This window comes from Hippoglossus stenolepis, chromosome 1 (genome assembly GCF_022539355.2).
Source record: "Hippoglossus stenolepis isolate QCI-W04-F060 chromosome 1, HSTE1.2, whole genome shotgun sequence".
Lineage (NCBI taxonomy): Eukaryota > Metazoa > Chordata > Actinopteri > Pleuronectiformes > Pleuronectidae > Hippoglossus > Hippoglossus stenolepis.
In genome coordinates, this window is record NC_061483.1 from 32,607,564 (window position 1) to 32,627,628 (window position 20,065).

General features: G+C 39.9%; 1 protein-coding gene across 1 annotated transcript in view; it reads left to right on the forward strand.

Annotated features, from left to right (window-relative positions):
* Window positions 1-20,065, forward strand: part of LOC118106041 (anoctamin-9) — a 207,854-nt gene that overhangs the window by 21,319 nt on the left and 166,470 nt on the right. Inside the window, exons 3-5 of the mRNA XM_047339454.1 lie at window positions 13,479-13,538; window positions 18,795-18,917; window positions 19,023-19,162. Coding sequence (XP_047195410.1) covers window positions 13,479-13,538; window positions 18,795-18,917; window positions 19,023-19,162 — 323 coding nt within the window. The remainder of the gene's footprint in view (window positions 1-13,478; window positions 13,539-18,794; window positions 18,918-19,022; window positions 19,163-20,065) is intronic.

The window sequence follows — 20,065 nt, forward strand, 5'->3', positions numbered from 1 at the left end:
AATAGCTGTTTAGTGGAAACAATGTGAACAGTAACAAAACAAAATTATATGTTTTAAAGGATGGAAACAAGAAAAGACAAACTGTGGATGAGGCAATCAAATTGTATTTCTTCAAAAACACAATGTTTAACACTTTCAGGTGCTTGTAAACAACATTAAAAAAATACTTTCTCTTAAAATCAACACATTGCTTCCCTTATTATTCAAAGTGCAAACAGAAAGACATTGTTAACACTTTCAGGTGCTCATAAATATAAAAATATACTTTTCTTTTTTGAGAAATTGAAAAACGTCCAAACAGAATGGATCTTAGTACTAACAACATAAAGAAGCAAATCTACAAAAGTATTCAGTGATTATCTGAACAGTAAAGTGGTGTTAAGAAATGGGGCGCTGCCTAGTAGCCATCACATATTACAGGATTCCATTCGAATTATCGTGGCCGAGGGAGCGGTCAGAGATTGAAAGTTTTGGAAAGTTCTGACTCAACAAATTTCTAAATTGTTTTAAAATGAACGGGGAACCCCCCCGACCCTATTTGAGCCGATCAAGGCTTAAGATTGATCTGTACCCCACTCAATCAGGACTGACAAGGTCGCAGACCAGATTTTTCTGTCGATTGTTGGGAGGGGCCAATAGGGCGTACAATAACCTTGCAGTGTGAGGCCAGCATTAGACTCCCATTCCCCTTGAAGCATTTCACACTCCACTTAAACATCAGTACAACATATTTAGAATGTTAACAGTGAACAATTACATTATCAGAAACGGAGGTTCAATGAATTCTAGAGCCTGCTCAGTGTCAAGACTGGAAAATTGAGAACATTTTAAACAAAACACCGCTTCACTTATTTTTAAGTGCCAACAAAATGCTACTTTACCTTGGTAAAAAAACATAACATTTCACAGTTAGGCACATTTTGACATATGGGCAATCAAAAACATTGTTGAAGAAAAAAAATAAACTTTAGAGAATCATTGAAAACCTTCTTACACTCTGAGTATTTTAACTTCAATTATGTTTTGATTGAACAAGATTTTTACTCATCGTCAGTCACCTATATAAAGCAATCACCAGGTGTTTTTCCTAAGGTGAGGATGAGCTAAGTCATGTACCTTGTGTGGTTATTAACGGGAAAGCAATGTTTTGAGAGCTTGCACTTTTGTGGAAAGTTTGTTTCCATCTTGTTTCATAATGATCTTCTGCAGAGCTTCAAAGGTGTATTTTAGCTCTCTGGGGTAGCTCAGGTTTAAAGCATAAACGAGTGCAAGCAACATTGCCACTGCAAAAGGCACATACCTCAATTCATCCAACACCTTTACACCCTCCAGAATAATTCTGACATCATCTGGGTCCTCACTGGGCCCTGCACTGTGGTGTCAAATGACGAAGATTCCAAAGACCGTCTCTGCCAGACTGCTTTCATCATCGCTCTGTAATTAATAAGAAAAGAAATTAATAAGAGAAATAATATTTCATTATGTGCATTATATTCCATATTTTATAGCACGTGTCATTTTTACACTATTAATGTAAAACAGCTATCACCAACTATCTTCAAATAAACTAAGTAAATACATTCCAAATGTTTTTAGAGCTGATATTTTGAAAGTTTTAAGGGCAATGTGAATTCAAAGGAAAATTAACCATGATCATCCTCATAGTGAAGATTAAGTTAAATCAACATACTTTTGTCGTGTTCTTTGATCCTTAGGTATGAGAAGAGTCGGTCTTGGTTTGGTTCAAAAAGTATTTATTTAGAAGCAATGAAAAGGTACAGCATAGCTATGGGCACTCAATACACAGCCTCGGCTTTAGTCAGTAGCTCAGGGTAGTCAAGAGTCGCCCCAAACGGACGACAGGTGCAATATTTATAATAGTTGGTAGAAGGCGTGGTCCCAGCATCTTGGAACTGGAATCCACCAATGATGAGGAGCCGCTCCCAGGTTCGTCCCTCCTTTGATAGTAACTGGGCAAATCTTCACATTCTGACAGTGTTAAGTTTTGTGTATTAAAAACAAGCCTTTATCCGGCTGAAGCTTTTTGAGTCTTTAGTAGTTTTGCAGATACGGTGTTGTTGGAGCTTGAATAAAGCTAAAGGAATACTGTAATATATATAAAGGTTTATGTATGAGAACAAGTTTAAGTACAGTGTATTGTATGCCACGGATTACAGTCCTAACACATAACAAAACATTAATTCTTTCTGTTAAGGTACAAACATGGTGCGCGTAAAATCGATCCTTTTCGGGGCTATAGTGTCTAATTATATTATTAAAATCCTAACAATACCAGGTACTCTCTCACCAGCTTCTCTGGATCTTCATTCAAGTAGACACAAAGACCTTTCAGTATGCATTCTCTTTTGACATCAATGCTGTCAGTCTAAGTATGCAGATTAGAGAGAATATGAGAAAAAATTAAGAAAAAACACGTTCGGAAAACCATCTTGACCAACCAGTATAGTTGCTTTCACACACCTGATGCAAGATTCACAGGTCATCACAACATGAAAAGATGTAGATATGTATGCAGTAATTATTATAAATAAATAATTTTAACTCTTTGACCCCCCTCACATATTTAACATATTGGAGACAAATCTTTACTATGTCTTCATACAATATACATTCTCTTTTAAAGCATTGTACAGTTAGAGAAATATATTTACTACATACAATAATTAAAGCCTAGTAGTACTACTTGTCCATGTGCACAAACCCACCAATTATACCAACTGTATTTTTTTTCATATTTATCAAATTCTATGGGATTTTTTTGGCAGTTCATCTGCCTCAAACATTGCCTCCTATCAGGGATTATTATATCTCATACCTGGACTTCCAGGATAAGTGTGAGAAATTAATTTGTTTCATTCATTGTTTTTAATTTTTCAAGCTGAAGCAAGCATACACCTTTTCTCAACTAAATGCATGCATCCGTTTAATGTTAAATTTACAAATGTACAAGAGGTTATTTGAGTGTCTCTCAGTCACTTTTCCATTATTATACCTCAGTCATGGGTACCATGATGCTTCTGATCTGTCTCCCTTGAACTCCACCTTTCTTGGCAAACACCTTGATTAGGTCTGCAGAGTTAGCATCCAGCTCAGAGAAGAACCTTGACTCTAAATGGATTGTTGTGATTCTCTTCAATTCCACACACACCTACAAATTGAGAAAAAGAAAAAAAAAAGACAAAATTAAGTTTGGCTATTTTGATTTCACTGGTACATGTTTGATTTAGCAGGTCAGACAAGGGGATGTTCCTTCACACAGTCATTTACTTACCTCACGCACATGGAAGAGAGCCGGCCACCTCATTTTGAAATCAGCTGTCATTGGTGCCTCCCAAACTACTTCTTGCCTCCTGTAAGCAAAGGTTTTGTCCATCATTTTCGCCACATTCTCCTCATTGTTTTTTTTCTTCACTTCTGAGAGGAGGGCCACTCTTAGTCCTTCTTGTGTCTCGGCTGTTTCACCAGACGGATATGCAGGGCAGTAATTCGCTTCTGCTTTTTTTGGCCTCTTCACACCATAGGCAGGACTGCATTTGCCATCAGGTTTGTGGGTAAGGGCATTTACTGTGACTTCTGGGCAGCCAAGCCGCCTGAGCTTTGTTCGGTAGTTACCAAGTTTATATTTCAAGCTCGTCTTCCAGCCGCCAAATCCAGTGACTGAGCCTGGCTCTTTCAAACATGGATGTGCTGATACAAGAGCTTCAGCTACCTCCTCAAACTCACGGTCGGAGAGGTACACTTTGTACTTGACAATAGTTTCAGTTAAGCCATCAAGAATGGCTTTTAGTTGGGTATCAGGACTTAACAAAGTTCCAGTTTCTTTGAAAGCAGTGTTGGCCCTTTCCAGCTGCAGCTCAGCATCATAGGAGAACCGAGGAACATTGAAGATAATGGGCCATCCAGAGGATCTGCAGGAAGTGGACTCCAGTGAAGACAGTATTTCTGCATCATGTGAGCTACCAGAAGAAAGGGACGAGGAGTCATCTGGAGATCGAAAGGTGGCAGCAGCAGCTGGGTAGGGAGGGGGCAGAGAGCCATCATGCTGGACAGATGCAAAGGAATCAAATATGACCTTGAGGGTACTTTTGTCCTGGACATTTGACATTGAGAGCAAGTTGGTGAATTCATTCCCAAACTCATAATTAATGAATTGAAGCCTGGAGTCCCCTTCTACTCCACACTGCTGCTTTATTTGGTGTGCGAGGTCACTGATAGACTCTGGTATCCCGCCTGGAAGGATCAATCTCTGGGAATTATTTTCTCCCAGAATGATTCAGAGCTTCACTAGATCAGCCATTTCACCAAAGTCTGCAAATGAGGAAAGAGAAGATAAGCCTAAAATTGGTCAGAACTTGAACAAAGCCATTTGACATTTAATATAAAGATTAACATACCTTATGTGATAATATGTCTTTTTAATGTCCCCAATCTGAGAGGTCCAACAAAGTAGTCGGTCAAAGGGCAGTCATCAGCCAGTTCACGAAGCTCAATCAAAACCGTTTCTCTAGCTGGACATGCACTCAGCTCAAAGGCTCTGAAATATTCCCTGTACCATCCAAAAAGCCTTCTTACAATGAAACACAGTTTCTCCTGCACAACACAAATCTGAACTATCTCTCCGAAATCAGGCAGGCAACTTGAGCGACTATCATTCCATTTCTGAAATTTACACCTTTGCTTGACACACACTTAGTAAGGTGGACTTCAGTCGTACCAGGGAATTTCTGCTCAATAGTCAACTACTACTTGTTTCAAAACATCAACAGAAAAGGTTGAGACATTTGTTACTTCTAGGGCAGTTTTTTCGAAACTAGACGATCTCAAATGATGTGAAATCATGAGCTGATGCTTAACAGCTAGCGAGAGGGGCACATATTTAAAGCAATTGGTGTGTCATGCAACCTGCTTTAAAAAACTGTGCTTAGCCTCAAATCGCATGGTCCAGTGTCCCACAAGAGGACCAAACATCCTGATCAGCTGGGGATAGTGCTCCAAATAATGATGTTTTGGAAGGAGCTGCAGGTCAGGGAACAGTTCTTGGTATTTTTGTCTGTGCTCTGAAATTTTGCCCTCAAGATAGGCAATGGACTCATCAGTATGTGCTGGAACAATGACAAGCTCTACAATGTCTTTCAAGTCCAACAGTATTTGCTGAGCCATTTCACCCTCAGGCACAAGATGCCCAATTATGAATGGGAGTAGTTGCAAAAGAGCCCAGTTTTCACGAGCATTGCCACCAATTGTTTTCCTTGTTGAAAACGTGTGGGATCACATGTGGCTTGTTGGTCTTGTCTCCCCACTTGTAAGGGAAATGCAAGATGGACTGGTTGAGGGTTTCAAGACTAAAATATTTTTGGGATATCAGCAATGCCAAGCACCGTGCAAGCTCTACCGGCACCATGCCCTCGAAAACATCATGCATAACATCTGGGGGATAACCTGTGAGAACACTGAAGTGGGAAAGAGTTTTGGTGATAACACAATGGCTTTTCACTCCGAAACAACTTGCACTGTTCTCCTGAGCTGATTTCACATGAGAGTCATGGAGTTCCCTTGTTCGGAGACTAAATGCACCCGACTTTACATCTTTTGTTTGGATGTCTTTTCTTGTTCCTGTGCAAAATCGACAGATATACCCACCAGAAAAGCTCTCATTGAAACCAGCTAAACTGTGAGCACCCAGGTTATCTGCTGCAACAACCTGAATCGTTCCTTTAAGACATCTTCCGAGCAACGGAATGAAAACTCCTTCTTCCTCCAGAGTTTTCATATCTCGAAGCAGAGGATGTAAGACATTGTCAAAACCATGCTTTTTCACATCATCAGATTTATACAGGACTGCCAAGTAAATTGAGGAAAGTGATGAATGTGAACCTGGAGGCAAATTACTCAAGCTCCAGTAGATTCCACAAAGCTTATGTTTCCTGCGTGAAGTACCCAGGGGATTGCAGATCTCAAAGTCATCTACATATAAAGTTATCAAGATTCTCAACTCATCCCCGGACAGAAACTGTTCTCCTGGAAGTGAGAACCATCCTGAGATGATTTGTAAGTTTGCTGCTCAGTATGCTGCCTATTAGTCTGCTGTGCTTTGTGGTTTTCAACTACCCTGTCCACAACATCGCTTCTATCAAAGAGCTGCTGCAAAGACTTCAGTACAGGCACATATTGAAAACTTTGTTTTTCCTTGGCATCAAATATGTACTCAATGGGCTCTACAACCTTAAAGTGTTTTTTATAATACTGGTTGCGAAGATAAGATGTGCTCAGGGGCCCATCTTTCCCTATGGCTTTGAGCAAGGGGTTAGATGTGCACAGAGCAGTGGCTACTTCAGTTAACACATCTATATCAGTTGTGGTATTATGTTTCTGAAATACACTCAAGAACGTTAATGGAGAGAGGCAATGTTGCTGAACTTGACAAGTAATGCAGTTCCTCTAAAAACTCATCCACTTTTCTGCCTGGCACATGTGCAAAATGCTCCAACTTGAGCAATGCTGCAGCAAAATTTTGCTCAGTTACTTCAGGGAAGTTCTTGTTTAAATCCACATCACTACTTGAACATGCAGGGTCTGCTTCAACTGCAGAGTCATTTAGATGATATGCATCTTCCTCTGGACTATCAGAGGAAACTGGATTGGTTGTAACTACACCTGGCCTGAAATTTTTCAAGGTATGTGGGTTGTGCTTTCTGTTTTTGTGAGAGTGAAAGGTTCCATATACATTTGTTTTAAAACTGCAACCAATAAACATACAACAGTTTCATTACTCTTCAAATGAGTGCCAATGTTTATGAAATAATCTCTTTCAGTAGATAGACTGCTGCAAGTGCAAAACATACATCTGAATGTTGACAGTTCCAGCAGCTCCTGGGAATTTTGTTTAGGATGGACTCTACTTAAATGAATATGCATAGCATTCCATGTCTTAAAAGTACATGGGCAGTTTGTGTGTGGGCACGGGTAGCGCTGCCTTTGACTCTAAGGTCTAAGATGTTTCAGTAGGACATATCTAGAAGATGTAGATTTGCTACACAGCTTACAATTCCACATTTGCCCCACCCAAAAAAAACCCACATCAAATTTTTGACGATGGACCTGCAGTCTAAATGACCTACAAATGGACAAAGGTATCTGCTGCTCTAGCTAACAAAAAAACACAAGGGAATTTGGTAGATATACTTTAGCTGGACCCTTACAGACGTCAAAAAGTAAAATAAAAAATAAACTTTATGATGGCCCCCTTTACCTGCATTCACAGACAGGTTGGACAACAGACACAGGAGCAGTCGGACAGGACGCTCTTGTGTACAGTACAGCACACTTTGGCATTCACAAATTTCTGTAATAAATTTAGAGAGATTGATCAGTTAACATGAAGTTATTAAATAATTAGAAAAACACATCGCGCACATAAACACACACACACAGGCGAGAGCTAGATGCAGAGGTCGAAAAGGGTGAGTGTAAGGAGGAGATAGGGAGAAATGGAAACAGACGAAGGGAGGAAGAGAGAGACAAAAGGCTAATGCAAAGCAGAAGAAAATAGAAATACTTAAACATACTACATAGACATTTTAATTTACCAGGCAAGTAACTGTTCCTGTGTAGTTATTATAATTATATCAGCAGGTTGAATAACAGAGCAGGAGCTGGCAACAATGATCCATCTGATTCACCATTAAAACAGAGAAGAAAAAGAGAAGAGCTGATGTTTAGTTTTGCGGACAACATTTCACAGTGTCATATTCTCTGGTTAAAAGTGTTAGTTTATTTTTTTGCTAATGGATCATAGAGGCTGGAAAGACAAACCGGAAAAAACATGTCATTATACAGATGTAGACAAATTCCAGTATAAAGAACACAATGTTGCTAGAAAACGCAACGTTTGTGGACGTCCCGCTTCACGTGTCTGCATGAATGAGTCACGTGTTCCGCCATGCTCGACTCGTATTTATATCAACTCGTTAAATAGTCACACTGTCCCAATGCACTAACGTTACTCACTATTTCTGCCAGCAAATGTTCCTTCGTGATAAAATAAGCCGAGTGTTGCTGTAATGGAGCTCTGCTCACATGTACCGGTAGATTCTGATACTCTGATAATAAAACATCAGAGTATCAACATTGCAATTTTCAATTCATTAACTTGCCTGTGTTCCAGTGGAAACTCCATTGCTAAACAAAGCCGGATCTTCAAGTTTTTTTTTATTAAGTTGATGTATCAGGGTCAGAAAGCTGTAAAAGAACAGTAAGAAAATAAGTGATACATGACAGTTGTCTTCTCCTGTAATAAATTATTTTACATCCTGAGGTGGTGGGAAGTTCACTAAACAAAATGAATACATCTAGGATGTCTCAACAAGTACTACAATGATCTTTGGCATGAATAGTTAACAATATGAATCTACTGTAACAATGTAAATGTTACTATAACAGCATCAGCCTGACTACACACATTGTATTTATGGTGCATAGTAATAAAACTAATCTATCAAACAACAGATTGAATTTATATTGATGTGGCAAATTACCTGTTCAACAGAAAACTGGAGACTTAAGTGTCAGAAACTCTTTGTCTCTCAGTAGTTTTCCATCCTGGAGACAATACGGTGTTCATCCTCATTTCTGTCTCATTTCCCCTTTCAAGACGCCTCACTTTAACTTTCACTTTCACTTCTCAGATGAAGCCTGTGCCATTCCTTTGGATTTTCCGTCTTTCGATTTTCCGTCTTTTCTGTTCGCAAACTTCCTACAGACCTTTCATAACAACCTCCCGGTACCACTTCTTCTTCTCCGTTTTTTTACGGCCACGGTTGTTCATGCAGCTTATTCAGTAAACAAAAGCATACTCAGTGTCTACACTCCAGACCAGCTGACCCGTTTGTGCCTTCCGGGCATCTGTAGCAATATAACGATCCAAAATGGCGATGGGGGGACCCTCTCGAATGGAGATATTACGAATTCATAATACTTTTTCTATTGAAATAAAACGCTACGGTTTTTATTTTAGTCTCACTACAGAGTTAATATAACTTAGATATGAGGATTATTATGAGGGTGGCATTTGCAAGAGAACACAAAAATTGGTATCAGATGACAGCAGGTTCACACTGAGTACATGTGACAGGCGTGAAAGAGTCTGGAGACGCCGTGGTGAACATTATACTACCTGTAACATCATCCAGCATGACCGGTTTGGTGGTGGGTCAGTGATGGTCTGGGGAGGCATATCCTTGGAGGGTCGCACAGACCTCCATGTCATAGCCAACGGCACCTTGACTGCTTTCAGACCGCACGCTAGTGCAGTGAGTTCCTCCTGGTGCAGGACAATGCCCGGCCTCATGTGGCCAGAGGCAGTTCCTGGATGCCGAAGGCATTGATGCCATTGACTGGCCCTCACGTTTCCCTGACCTAAATCCAATGGAGAGCCTATGGGACGTTATATATCGGTGCATCCAATGCCGCCAGATACAATCACAGACTTTCGAGGAGCTCACTGATGCCCTGATCCGGGTCTGGGAGGAGATCCTCCGGGACAACATATGCTGACTCATCAGGAGCATGCCCAGACGTTCTTGGGAGTGCATACAGGCAAATTCACGTAAGTTGGATCAGCCTGGGATTTCAATTTTGTACTTTGATTTTCAGTGTGGCTTTGAATCCAGCCCTCAATGGGTTAATGATTTTGGTTTCCATTGACCGTTGTGACCTCATTTTGTTCTCAACTAATTATACAATGTACATTAGTGTGTATACATGTATATATATATAAAATGTCCCTCTCTAGCCCTCTTGTGGTGGTGAGTATGTCTTCTTCCTCAAGCTCGGGTCCTCTACAGGACTTTTGCATTTTCTTAGCTGTTCTTAGGACTGCACTCATCTGCACATAAACTTCAGATGTGGGTCAGTTTGGGGGTCAAAGCCCCTAATGCTCTACTACCACGGGGACCATATATATATATATAATTATTTATTTTCATATTGTGGAGGGATACCAGATTACTGAGTCAAGTCAACTCAATTCAGTTTTTGTGAATAGCACCAAATCATAACCAATGTATCTCAAGGATCTTTTCATTTAGACACCATGCTCTCTATAGACCATACTCTTATAGTATTATAAGAGTAGTCCCCCATGAGCAGCTCTGGTGGGCTTTGTAACTTAGGAATTACATTCTAATTTCTTAAATTCTATTGTGGATTTTACATGGAGCCAATGAAAAGAAGCTATTAAAGGAGTTATACAATGCCTATAAAAAGTATTCACCCCCCTTGGATGTTTCACCCTTTTGTTGCTTTTATACATGAAATCATGGTCAATATAATTTGGCTTTTTTGACAAGAATTTGCAAAAAAAGCTTCTTTCATGTCAAAGTGAAAACAGATTTTTACAAACTAATGTCAATTAATTAAAAATATATAGTGTAAAATAAGTGTTTGCATAAATATTCACCCCCTTTAAAGTGACTGACCTAATTCAACAGAGGTCCAGCTAGTTGATGCCAGCAGTGTCACAATTAGTGAAATGGAGATCACCTGAGTGCAGTTGATGTGTGTCAAGTGATTGTAGTATAAAAACACCTGTGTCTGGGTGGTCCAGTCTCTGGTTCATCAGGATTCCTGCTACAATTGCAACATGAAGACAAAAGAACACTCCAAGCAACTCAGAGAAAAGATCATTGAAAAGTCAGGAGATGGCTACAAAAAGATTTCCAACTCATTGGACATCCCACAGAGTTCAGTTAAATCCATCATTAAGAAATGGAAGGAGTATGGCACTTGTTTAAATCTGCCTAGAGCTGTCCATCCTCACAAACTGAGTGACCGGGCAAGAAGAAGACTGCTGAGGGAGGCCACCAAGACACCTACGACCACTCTGAAGGAGTTAAAAGCTTCAGTGGCTCAGATGGGAGAGACTGTACATACAACAACTGTTGCCCGGGTTATTCACCAGTCGAAGCTGTATGGGAGAGTGGCAAAGAGAAAGCCACTGTTGAAAAAAGCTCATATGAAATCTCCCCTGGAGTTCGCCCAAAGGCATGTGGGAGACTCCAAGGTCAATTGGAAGAAGGTTCTTTGGTCTGATGAGACAAAAATTTAGCTTTTTGGCCATCAGACTAGATGCTATGTTTGGTGAACACCAAACACTGCACATCACCACAAACACACCATCTCCACCGTGAAGCATGGTGGTGGCAGCATCATGCTCTGGGGATACTTCTCAGCAGCAGGCCCTGGAAGGCTTGTAAAGGTAGAGGGGAACATGAATGCAGAAAAATATCACCAAATCCTGGAGGATAATCTGACTCAGTCTGCAAGAGAACTACGACTTGGGAGAAGATTTATTTTCCAGCAAGACAACGACCCCAAGCATACAGCAAAAGCTACACAGAAATGGTTCAAAGACAACAAGGTGAATGTTCTGGAGTGGCCAAGTCAAAGCCAAGATCTCAATCCAATCGAGAATTTGTGGCTGGACTTGAAAAGAGCTGTTCACGCCCGATCCCCGAGCAACCTGACAGAGCTTGAGCTGTTTTGCAAGGAAGAATGGAGAAAAATTGTAGTGTCCAGATGTGCCAGCCTGATTGAGACATATCCACACAGACTCAGTGCTGTGATTGCAGCCAAAGGTGCATCTACCAAATACTGACCTGAAGGGGGTGAATATTTATGCAATCATTTACTTTAACTTATATATTTTTAATTAAGTGACATTATTTTGTAAAAATCTGTTTTCACTTTGATATTAAAGAGGTTTTTTTTGCAAATTCTTGTCAAAAAAGCCAAATTATATTGACCATGATTTCATGTATAAAAGCAACAAAAGGGTGAAACATCCAAGGGCGGTGAATACTTTTTATAGGCATTGTATGATCACTTTTTGTTGTTCTTGTAAGTAGTCGTGCTGCAGCATTTTTGATCAGCTTGAGAGTCCTTAGAGACTTGGTGGGGCAGCCTGATAATAAAGAGTCACAATTATTCAGCATCGAAGTAATAAATACATGGACAAATTTGTTTGCATCTGTTTTGACCGGATGTGCTTGATTTTTGCAATGTTATGTAGGTGTTTTATGTGGAAGTTACATCGCATATCCTCATTTAGTATAACTTTATCTATACTAACTACTGTATATTATTTGATAATGTGTTCCTGAGGTGTTTGTGGCCAAGTAGAATTCATGAGACTTACATTGTTATTTCTGCAGCTTTGTATTGGACATTGTGAATTTACTGGAAGATGGGACTTCTTTGGTGATAGAACACCAGATGTAGATATGCCATCGAGAATGATGCAAAGAAGACATGGAGCATTTGGTTGAAAATATTTATGCAGTGACTCCCCAAAGCATATTTTCTAATACATTTATAGTGACAAGTATTGTCAATTACCATGATATTTAAAAAGGAACCATCTATGTAATGTTATTAATACAAATATTATATTACCATGTTTGCCTATATAATCCAGTGCCTCTTAAATAATTTCCGTCAGGGTTATGGTTATTAATGGCAGATGTTAGGCCTTGTTGATGTTTTGTTTAAGCACAAGTTTGTATAAGTTCAAGAAGAATTTGACTGAGAGCATTATTATTTTCAAATCTTCTGTAAATATTGTGATAATATCATTATTTTGGCAATAGGAACTATATGTTCCAAACTATATGTTCCAAACAGCCATACATCATAAATCCATACATCATAAATCCTTTAATTGAATGATAAAAGCATATTTTTATGTGTACTATTTCCAATGATATATAATTGTATTCATCCATATTCTTTAATTAAATTGGAATCATTCATTTTAAGCCATTTAGGCAACATCTTTTCTGTAATCTTTAATTTTTGTCTATCTTATTTCTCCCCTTCTCCTGTGTATAAATCACACTTAGAAAATATGTTATGAGAAATCACATGTTTATCTTGTCCTATAATCTTTCAAGTAGGCTACATTGAATTGCATTATAAAAGTAAAAAAAATCTGTTTAGTTCCATTTATATAGCACTTGTAGTTTGGCTTTTTTGAAGCAAATTGTACTTACTTGATTCTTGTTGTTCTTGGTTTGTACCTTCATGGTTGAATGCACTTATGGTAAGTCGCTTTGTATAATAGCGTCATTATAGGATTTCATTTTTGCATCTGTCTCATGTTAGAAGCGTCATCAACCCCGCAACTCGCTTGCAGTGAATCCAGCAGGGGATTCCCTGCTGTGTTCACACACTGACTTCTTCTGGATTTGTACGGACTTTATACTAGGAGGTCAAGCAGATAAAGTCCATAGAAATTACTGAGTGTCTCCCTCAGACATTTGCGTTCACACATACACCTCCTCCGTAGAAAATACAGAGGATCTGCAGAGTCCAGTGCATGTCTGAAAGCAGCTATAGACACAACGAAATGCTTTTCCTGTACGGTATGTGTAGTTATAATGTTTACCTTATGTGCGTTTCAGGAAGGCTTTGAGCTATGGGACAGACAAAAGGATGGAACTGAGCCTTTACTTTCTTCAATGGTAAGAATCTACAGATTTTCTCTTTCCCCTTCTAATGCATTAACAAGATATCTAAAGACAGACAGAAAGCATTAAACAGTCTGAAGACAGACCGTAAACACACTAAACACTGACAGTTATAGATTTTGAACTAAGGGCAGACTAAAACCAGACCACTTATAGAATGATGGCAGACTAAAGCCACACATTGAACACATTGTAAACGGACTGAAGACAGACAATGTGTTGACTATAGAAGGACTCGGGACAACCTGAAAAAAGATTGTGGATTCTTGTTTACAGACTATGAACCAACTAAAGACAGACAGTGGACAGACTAGGGTCAGTGTAAACAGACTGAAGACAAAGAGTGGAGAAATGGGGTACAGTTGAAAACAGACTTTGGATAGACTGACGACAAACTGAAGTTATTATCTGAACTAAACAAATTAAGGAAAAACGGACAGAACACTGAAAACCAACAATGGTTCCTTTATTCCTCTACATGACACTGTGGTCTGGGTGAGACAAAATGTTTTTTAATTCATTATCAGGGATCAACTTTTCCAGGAAGCTGACCTGTGAGACGACTTTCTTGCCTACATGTGTATTGAAATTACCAGAGTCCCCCCCCACCCCGCCGATGTCGACAGAAATATCACCTTAGCATAGGGGGTGAGGAGATTAGCTATTGGGATTCTGGTTGAAAGGATCACTTTGTATTGTAAATTAGCCTTTCCAGGACTCCCTAAATTGCATTCACCTTTTGTCCTCACGCAGACCCTTTGTTCGACTCAATCCACAATCTATTGTTTTAGTTTTACCTCGATGTGATGGCATAAAAGTCTCTCCTAATTGACAAGTAGATAGAATTGTGTTGCCTTCCTTCGATGCTGTCTGCACTGCGCAGTGAATAAAACTAATTTGAACCAGTGGGGGAGCACCTATCTCCGGCAGTAAACACGGAATCTGCTGAAGAGCCTTATCATCGCTTTCTCTGATACGTCCACATATAGCCAACGTCACAGTGCAGATCGTCAGCATAATGCACACCTAACAGCTAATCTGGCACGCCCCAAACTAAGATATCGGAAGCCGATCTGAGAAGACTTCGGTTAGCAAAATTGGCATGTCGAGGAGAGGCTGTATTCTGTGTGAAGGGAAGTTTTCTCTGTATTTACTTCAAACAATGATAAATTGAAGCGACAGAGAGTGATTAAAATATATTTTTCAACACTTAACAATACTAGCCCAACCTGTTATTTTGGTCACCTCACTTCACTGAGTACTGCTTCCTGAATAGCTTGCAGGTCACTCCTGGCTTTTACAATCATTTAGTCCTGAAAAATATGTCAGTTCAAACTTGGGCCAATCTGGACATACTGGAGTTACAGGGGAGTCTGGAACTTAACATTTCAAAAACCAAGGATATGGTCATCGATTTCAGAAAACTTGCACACACACGAAGACACTTTTATCAAAGGTCAGACTGGGGAATGTGTGGAATCGTATAAATACCTTTGGACTATTGTTGAGTCCAAACTGAACTTTGAAGTAAACAGTGAAGCTTTGTGCAAAAAGGGTTACCAGCGTTTGTACTGTTTAAGGAAAATGTCCTATTTTAATATTGACAAAACCATGCTGACACTTTTTTATCATGCTTTTATTGAGTCTGTTTTATCTTTTTCTTTGGGGTCATGGTTTGGTAACCTGTCTTTACACCAGACAGCTACAGAGGATAGCCAGCTCCATTACCAATGATGACTCGCATCCTCTACATGGGGAATTTTAACTTCTACCCTCTGATTGAAGGTTTACAGCCCCAAGGGGTAAAACAAAACGGCACAGAAATAGTTTTGTTCCATCTGCAATTGTTCACTTGAAAGGGTTATAGCCACATTTGCACTATTGTCCCTATCCAGTTTTCTATTGATAGCAATGCATTTGAGCACTTTTCATCATGGTTTTTGTGGTCTTGTCTTCTGTCTGTGTGTTTATAATTTTGTACTGTTTTGGATGGATGCCTTCTCTTTTTATTGCTGCAAAACAAATCTACATACGGGTACAAATAAAGTAACCTTAACCTTATCACAACCTGTAAATATGCTTTATTACAGGGGTGGTGAACCTTTTTGCCAATCGAGGGCCATTTTAATTATGTGTGCTTTGTGGTCCACACACCACTAGGCAATGCATTACACATATTACTATTCTGTATACTGCTTATAATTATTATGTGTATGTAACACATAATAAGTATGTAACTATCTGGGGGGGTATTTTTTAAATCCAGCCTCTCATAGAGGGAAAGATGACTCTGTTACCAGAAAACCCGAAAAGGAGGCTGGATTTTCAAAATAATAGACACACAGACTCCTCTATTCACCTCTCTCTCTCTCTGTCTTTCTGGGTTTCTCAAAAATACTTCCTCAAACAAATCCTCACTTCTTGTGGTGCCATGCATGGCTTGCAAAGACAGCAATTCATACCTTGTGTCAAACTCAGCAATAATCCCACAGACAAAAATGGCTAGTTGAGTGGTATTTGTTATGTCTGTTGTTTCATTGCAGGCCAGAGAGAAAAACTGAAAATATTTTTTCTATATCTTCTGCTATATTAGAAATCCGTTCTTTAGCATGTTAAGAGCTGTCATGACGCTCAACATTAGCCTTTTTCATTACAGCGAGCGCATCTCCACAAACTAGGCACACTGGCTTGCCTTTCACTTCCAAAAATTTATAATCGTTTGTCCATTTCTCTTGGAAAGGGAAAAAGTAATTGTCATGTTAGTTAGTTTATATTTTATTAATTTTATTTATTTTTGTATCTATGAATTTCCTCGCGGGCCAGATTAAACTGTATTGCGGGCCGCATACGGCCCGGAGGCCCGGTTGCTCCCCACTCCTGCTTTATTACCTGTTAGACTTGAAACAAATAATTTGTATGGCCCATATTCACAAATCACAATTTGTCTCATAGGGTTTTAACAAGGTGGGACATCCTCTGCCCTTAAACCTCAACAAGAGTAAGGAACAACTACAAAAAAAAAATTTTAACAGGGGAAAAAGAAGGTAGAAACCTCAGAGAGAGCCACATGTGAGGGATCCCTCTCCCAGGACGGACAGAAGTGCAATAGATGCCACGTGTAATGGAGAACATCAGAAAGATAAGGCTATTTACAGCATTGATTAGAATACACACTTTGTAGCATAATGGAAGGTAAATGAATTGATGGATTATTTCTACACAAATTAAAACACAATGTTAATTATGTGGTGTGGGTGTGTGTGTGAGTGAGTGAGTGAGTGAGTGAGTGAGTGAGTGAGTGAGTGAGTGAGAGAGAGAGAGGAGTGCTCGCTCCGTGTGCATCTAGCCGGGCATGGCGCACTCTGACTCGGCCAGTGGAGCTCGTCTAATCTTGAGCCGCCTGGCTGTCACTCACTCACTCGGCTTGTGGAGAGGAGCGCTTGCTCCGTGTGCGTCTAGCTGGCAGGAACAAATATTTAATATTAATATAAAAAATATGGTGGTCTGAGCCATCAACACAGCTGGTAAAATAACCTGGCCAAAGGAGGAGATAGAGACCACTGATATCAAGACAAGGAAGCTCCTAACAAAGTATGGAGGATTTCACCCCAAGTCCTGGTTTGCCCGCTCTATCTGACCATTAGTTTGTGGGTGGTATCCGGAAGAGAGACTTGCCTTGGCCCCCAGCACCCGACAAAAGGCCTTCCGCACTTGAGATGAGAACCCGGTCTGATCCGATGTCCAAGGGGATTCAATGCAACCAGAAAACATGGAGGGTGAGGAGATCTGCAGTTTCTGTGGCTGAGGGCAGTTTAGGGAGGACAAAATGGACAGCCTTGGAAAACCAGTCAACAATGGTTAATATTGTGGTGTTACCTTGTGAAGGTGGCAGACCAATAACAAAGTCCACAGCTATGTGAGACCAGGGTCTGCTGGGGACAGGTAAGGGGGCGCAGGAGGCCGGCTGGAGGCTGATGGGAAGCCTTGCTGCAGGCACAGACGGAGCAGGCGGACACAAATGCACGGCTGTCTTGAGACATGGACCGGACCAGAATCTCTGCCGGACGAAGGTGAGGGTGCGATGAAAGCCTGGGTGACAGGCGAGTTTGGAGGACTGCCCCCACTGGATGACCCTGGGACCTGGCTGACTCAGGCACAAAGAGAGTGTTAGGTTGGCCGTTACCTGGGTCAGAGTGTGAGCGTTGGGCCTCCCTTACCAGGGTTTCCACCTCCCATGTGGCTGCTCTAACCACACAGGAGGGGGGAAGGATGGTCTCAGGCTCAATGTTTGACTTCTCCAGGATGGTAATCGTGTAGTTGAAGCGGCCTAGAAACGGGGCCCAGCGAGGCTGGCAAGAATTCTAAAGAAATACTTAAAGATTTTGAGGGCTCCATTCATTTAGGTGCACCAGCACATAATTTACGTGCACCCCAAGGTTTTTCACTGCACCTTTTGGCCCGCAATAATACACTTGTTATACATTTTCTTGACAGTTCCATATTATTGGTAATTTATTAACTAGGGCTGGGTATCACCACTGATTTCCTAAATTGATTTGATTCCGATTTACAAGGTTTCGTTTCGATTTCAGATTAGATTAAACAACGATTCAGTTCATGATATTTCATTGTATTTTGCCTGGATATAAAGTAAGGCTTCAAACTGAACAAGGAAACCTTTGACTTAGTGCATTATTAAAAATATTCAGGTAGGCCTGTCACAATAACAAATTTTGTTGAACTGTACTTTATTTAGTTATAATAAATAACGATAAATTACATTATTTTCATCATTGTAAAACCATTTTAAACCACTGACAATCAAAATGTAATAGCATAATCATGCAAGTACACCCTTTCAAATAGCAATAAATTTGATTTTAAAGAATATTCAGTCTGACATTTGAATTAGAATTAAAAATATTAAAATATCCTTAATAAATAAAACATAAACCGCACACAACCAAAACAATATATAAAACAAACTCTCTGGCTCTGTTAACAAAAATTGCTCTTGAATAACAATTAAACATTTGGCAAAGGTTATATGTTACCAGCTCGGTAAACCAGATGGGATGATTAAGAAGAGCTTTTAGCCTTGTATTGTATAAGGTTAGCCAGCGTTTCCTCTAGGATCTTGTGTGTGTACATGTCTCGCGAACCAAAATGGTTGCACTCTGGAGCCCAGCTTCATGTGTTGTTCAGTCATAAGTGTACATTAATCACTGGCAGTGTTTTGTGTTTGAACAGCCCACCCACAGGACATTTGATTACGTACTAGTTGCCCACAAGGAGGACGATGACACCCATCAAAAAGCTCAGAGACAAAGGGCCTTCATCGAGCAGCTTGAGAAGAAAAGCATCACCGTTACTGTGAGTCTTTTAAAAATACTGTGACTTGACATGCTATTTAATATTATAAATGACTGTAAGAATCGAAGATAACCAATTCATGTGTTGTGTGTCTTTATCTGTTAGAGGATTGTTCATGATGACAAAGTATTTTTCGGCTTGCGTGCTCCAAGTGAGATGTTTGAAGACTACCAGTATCTCCTAAAGGTCTCTGACTCTTGCAACTGGTGTGGAGATGTGAGCAGGGCTGTCACCCAGGCTACCAGGTAACAATTGTATATGTAAGATATAGATAAATGCTCAATGAGCACTTCATTAGGAACCCCACAGTAACACTAGGTAGTTCCTGTCTATTCTGGATTCCACCAGATGTTGGATACATTCTTTTGAGATTTAACATAACATAATTTCTGCAGATTTGTCAACTGCACATTTAAGCTGAACTCATTGTCATGAAACCAGTTTGAGTTGTCAGTTCCTTTGTGACATGGAGCATTATCAAGCTGAAAGAAGCCATTGGAATATGGTAAATTGTGGCCCAAAAGTGCTCATGTCTTGTGTCAACAAGACAAGTTCGTAAATGGTTTCATGTAGTTTTTCCTTACACTTGTTGAGGGTTAAGGGCAGAGGATGTCACACCTTGTTAAAGCCCTATGAGACAAATTGTGATTTGTGAATATGGGCTATACAAATAAAATTTGATTGATTGATTGATACCAAATTCTAATCCTTCTATCTGCAGCCTCACTTGAAATCCAGATTCAACAGACCATGCTACATTGTCCTGTCTTCAATTGTTAAACTTTAGTGAGCCTGTGTCCACTGCAGCCTCAGATTTCTGTTCTCGGCTGACATAAGTGGAACCTATGTTCTTACCATTACTTCCATGGCTGCAGCATGACTGTATGCCAGGATCAGGTGCCCCAACTGCTTAGGTAGGCCTGGACACCTTAGGCCTGCCCATAACGCTGATGCTGCCTCATACTATTTTCAACTCACTATAACGTGTTTGAAGTATATGAATATAGACTTTTCTAAAATCCTCATAATTCCATTCAGAGGCGGGAAATATGGATCCAGCCGAAATGTGTTTCACAAAAAATGTCTAGTTTTGTTCCTCAGGCAGCAATGTTTGCATTGTAACACGTGAAAAGTGACAAATATTTAGA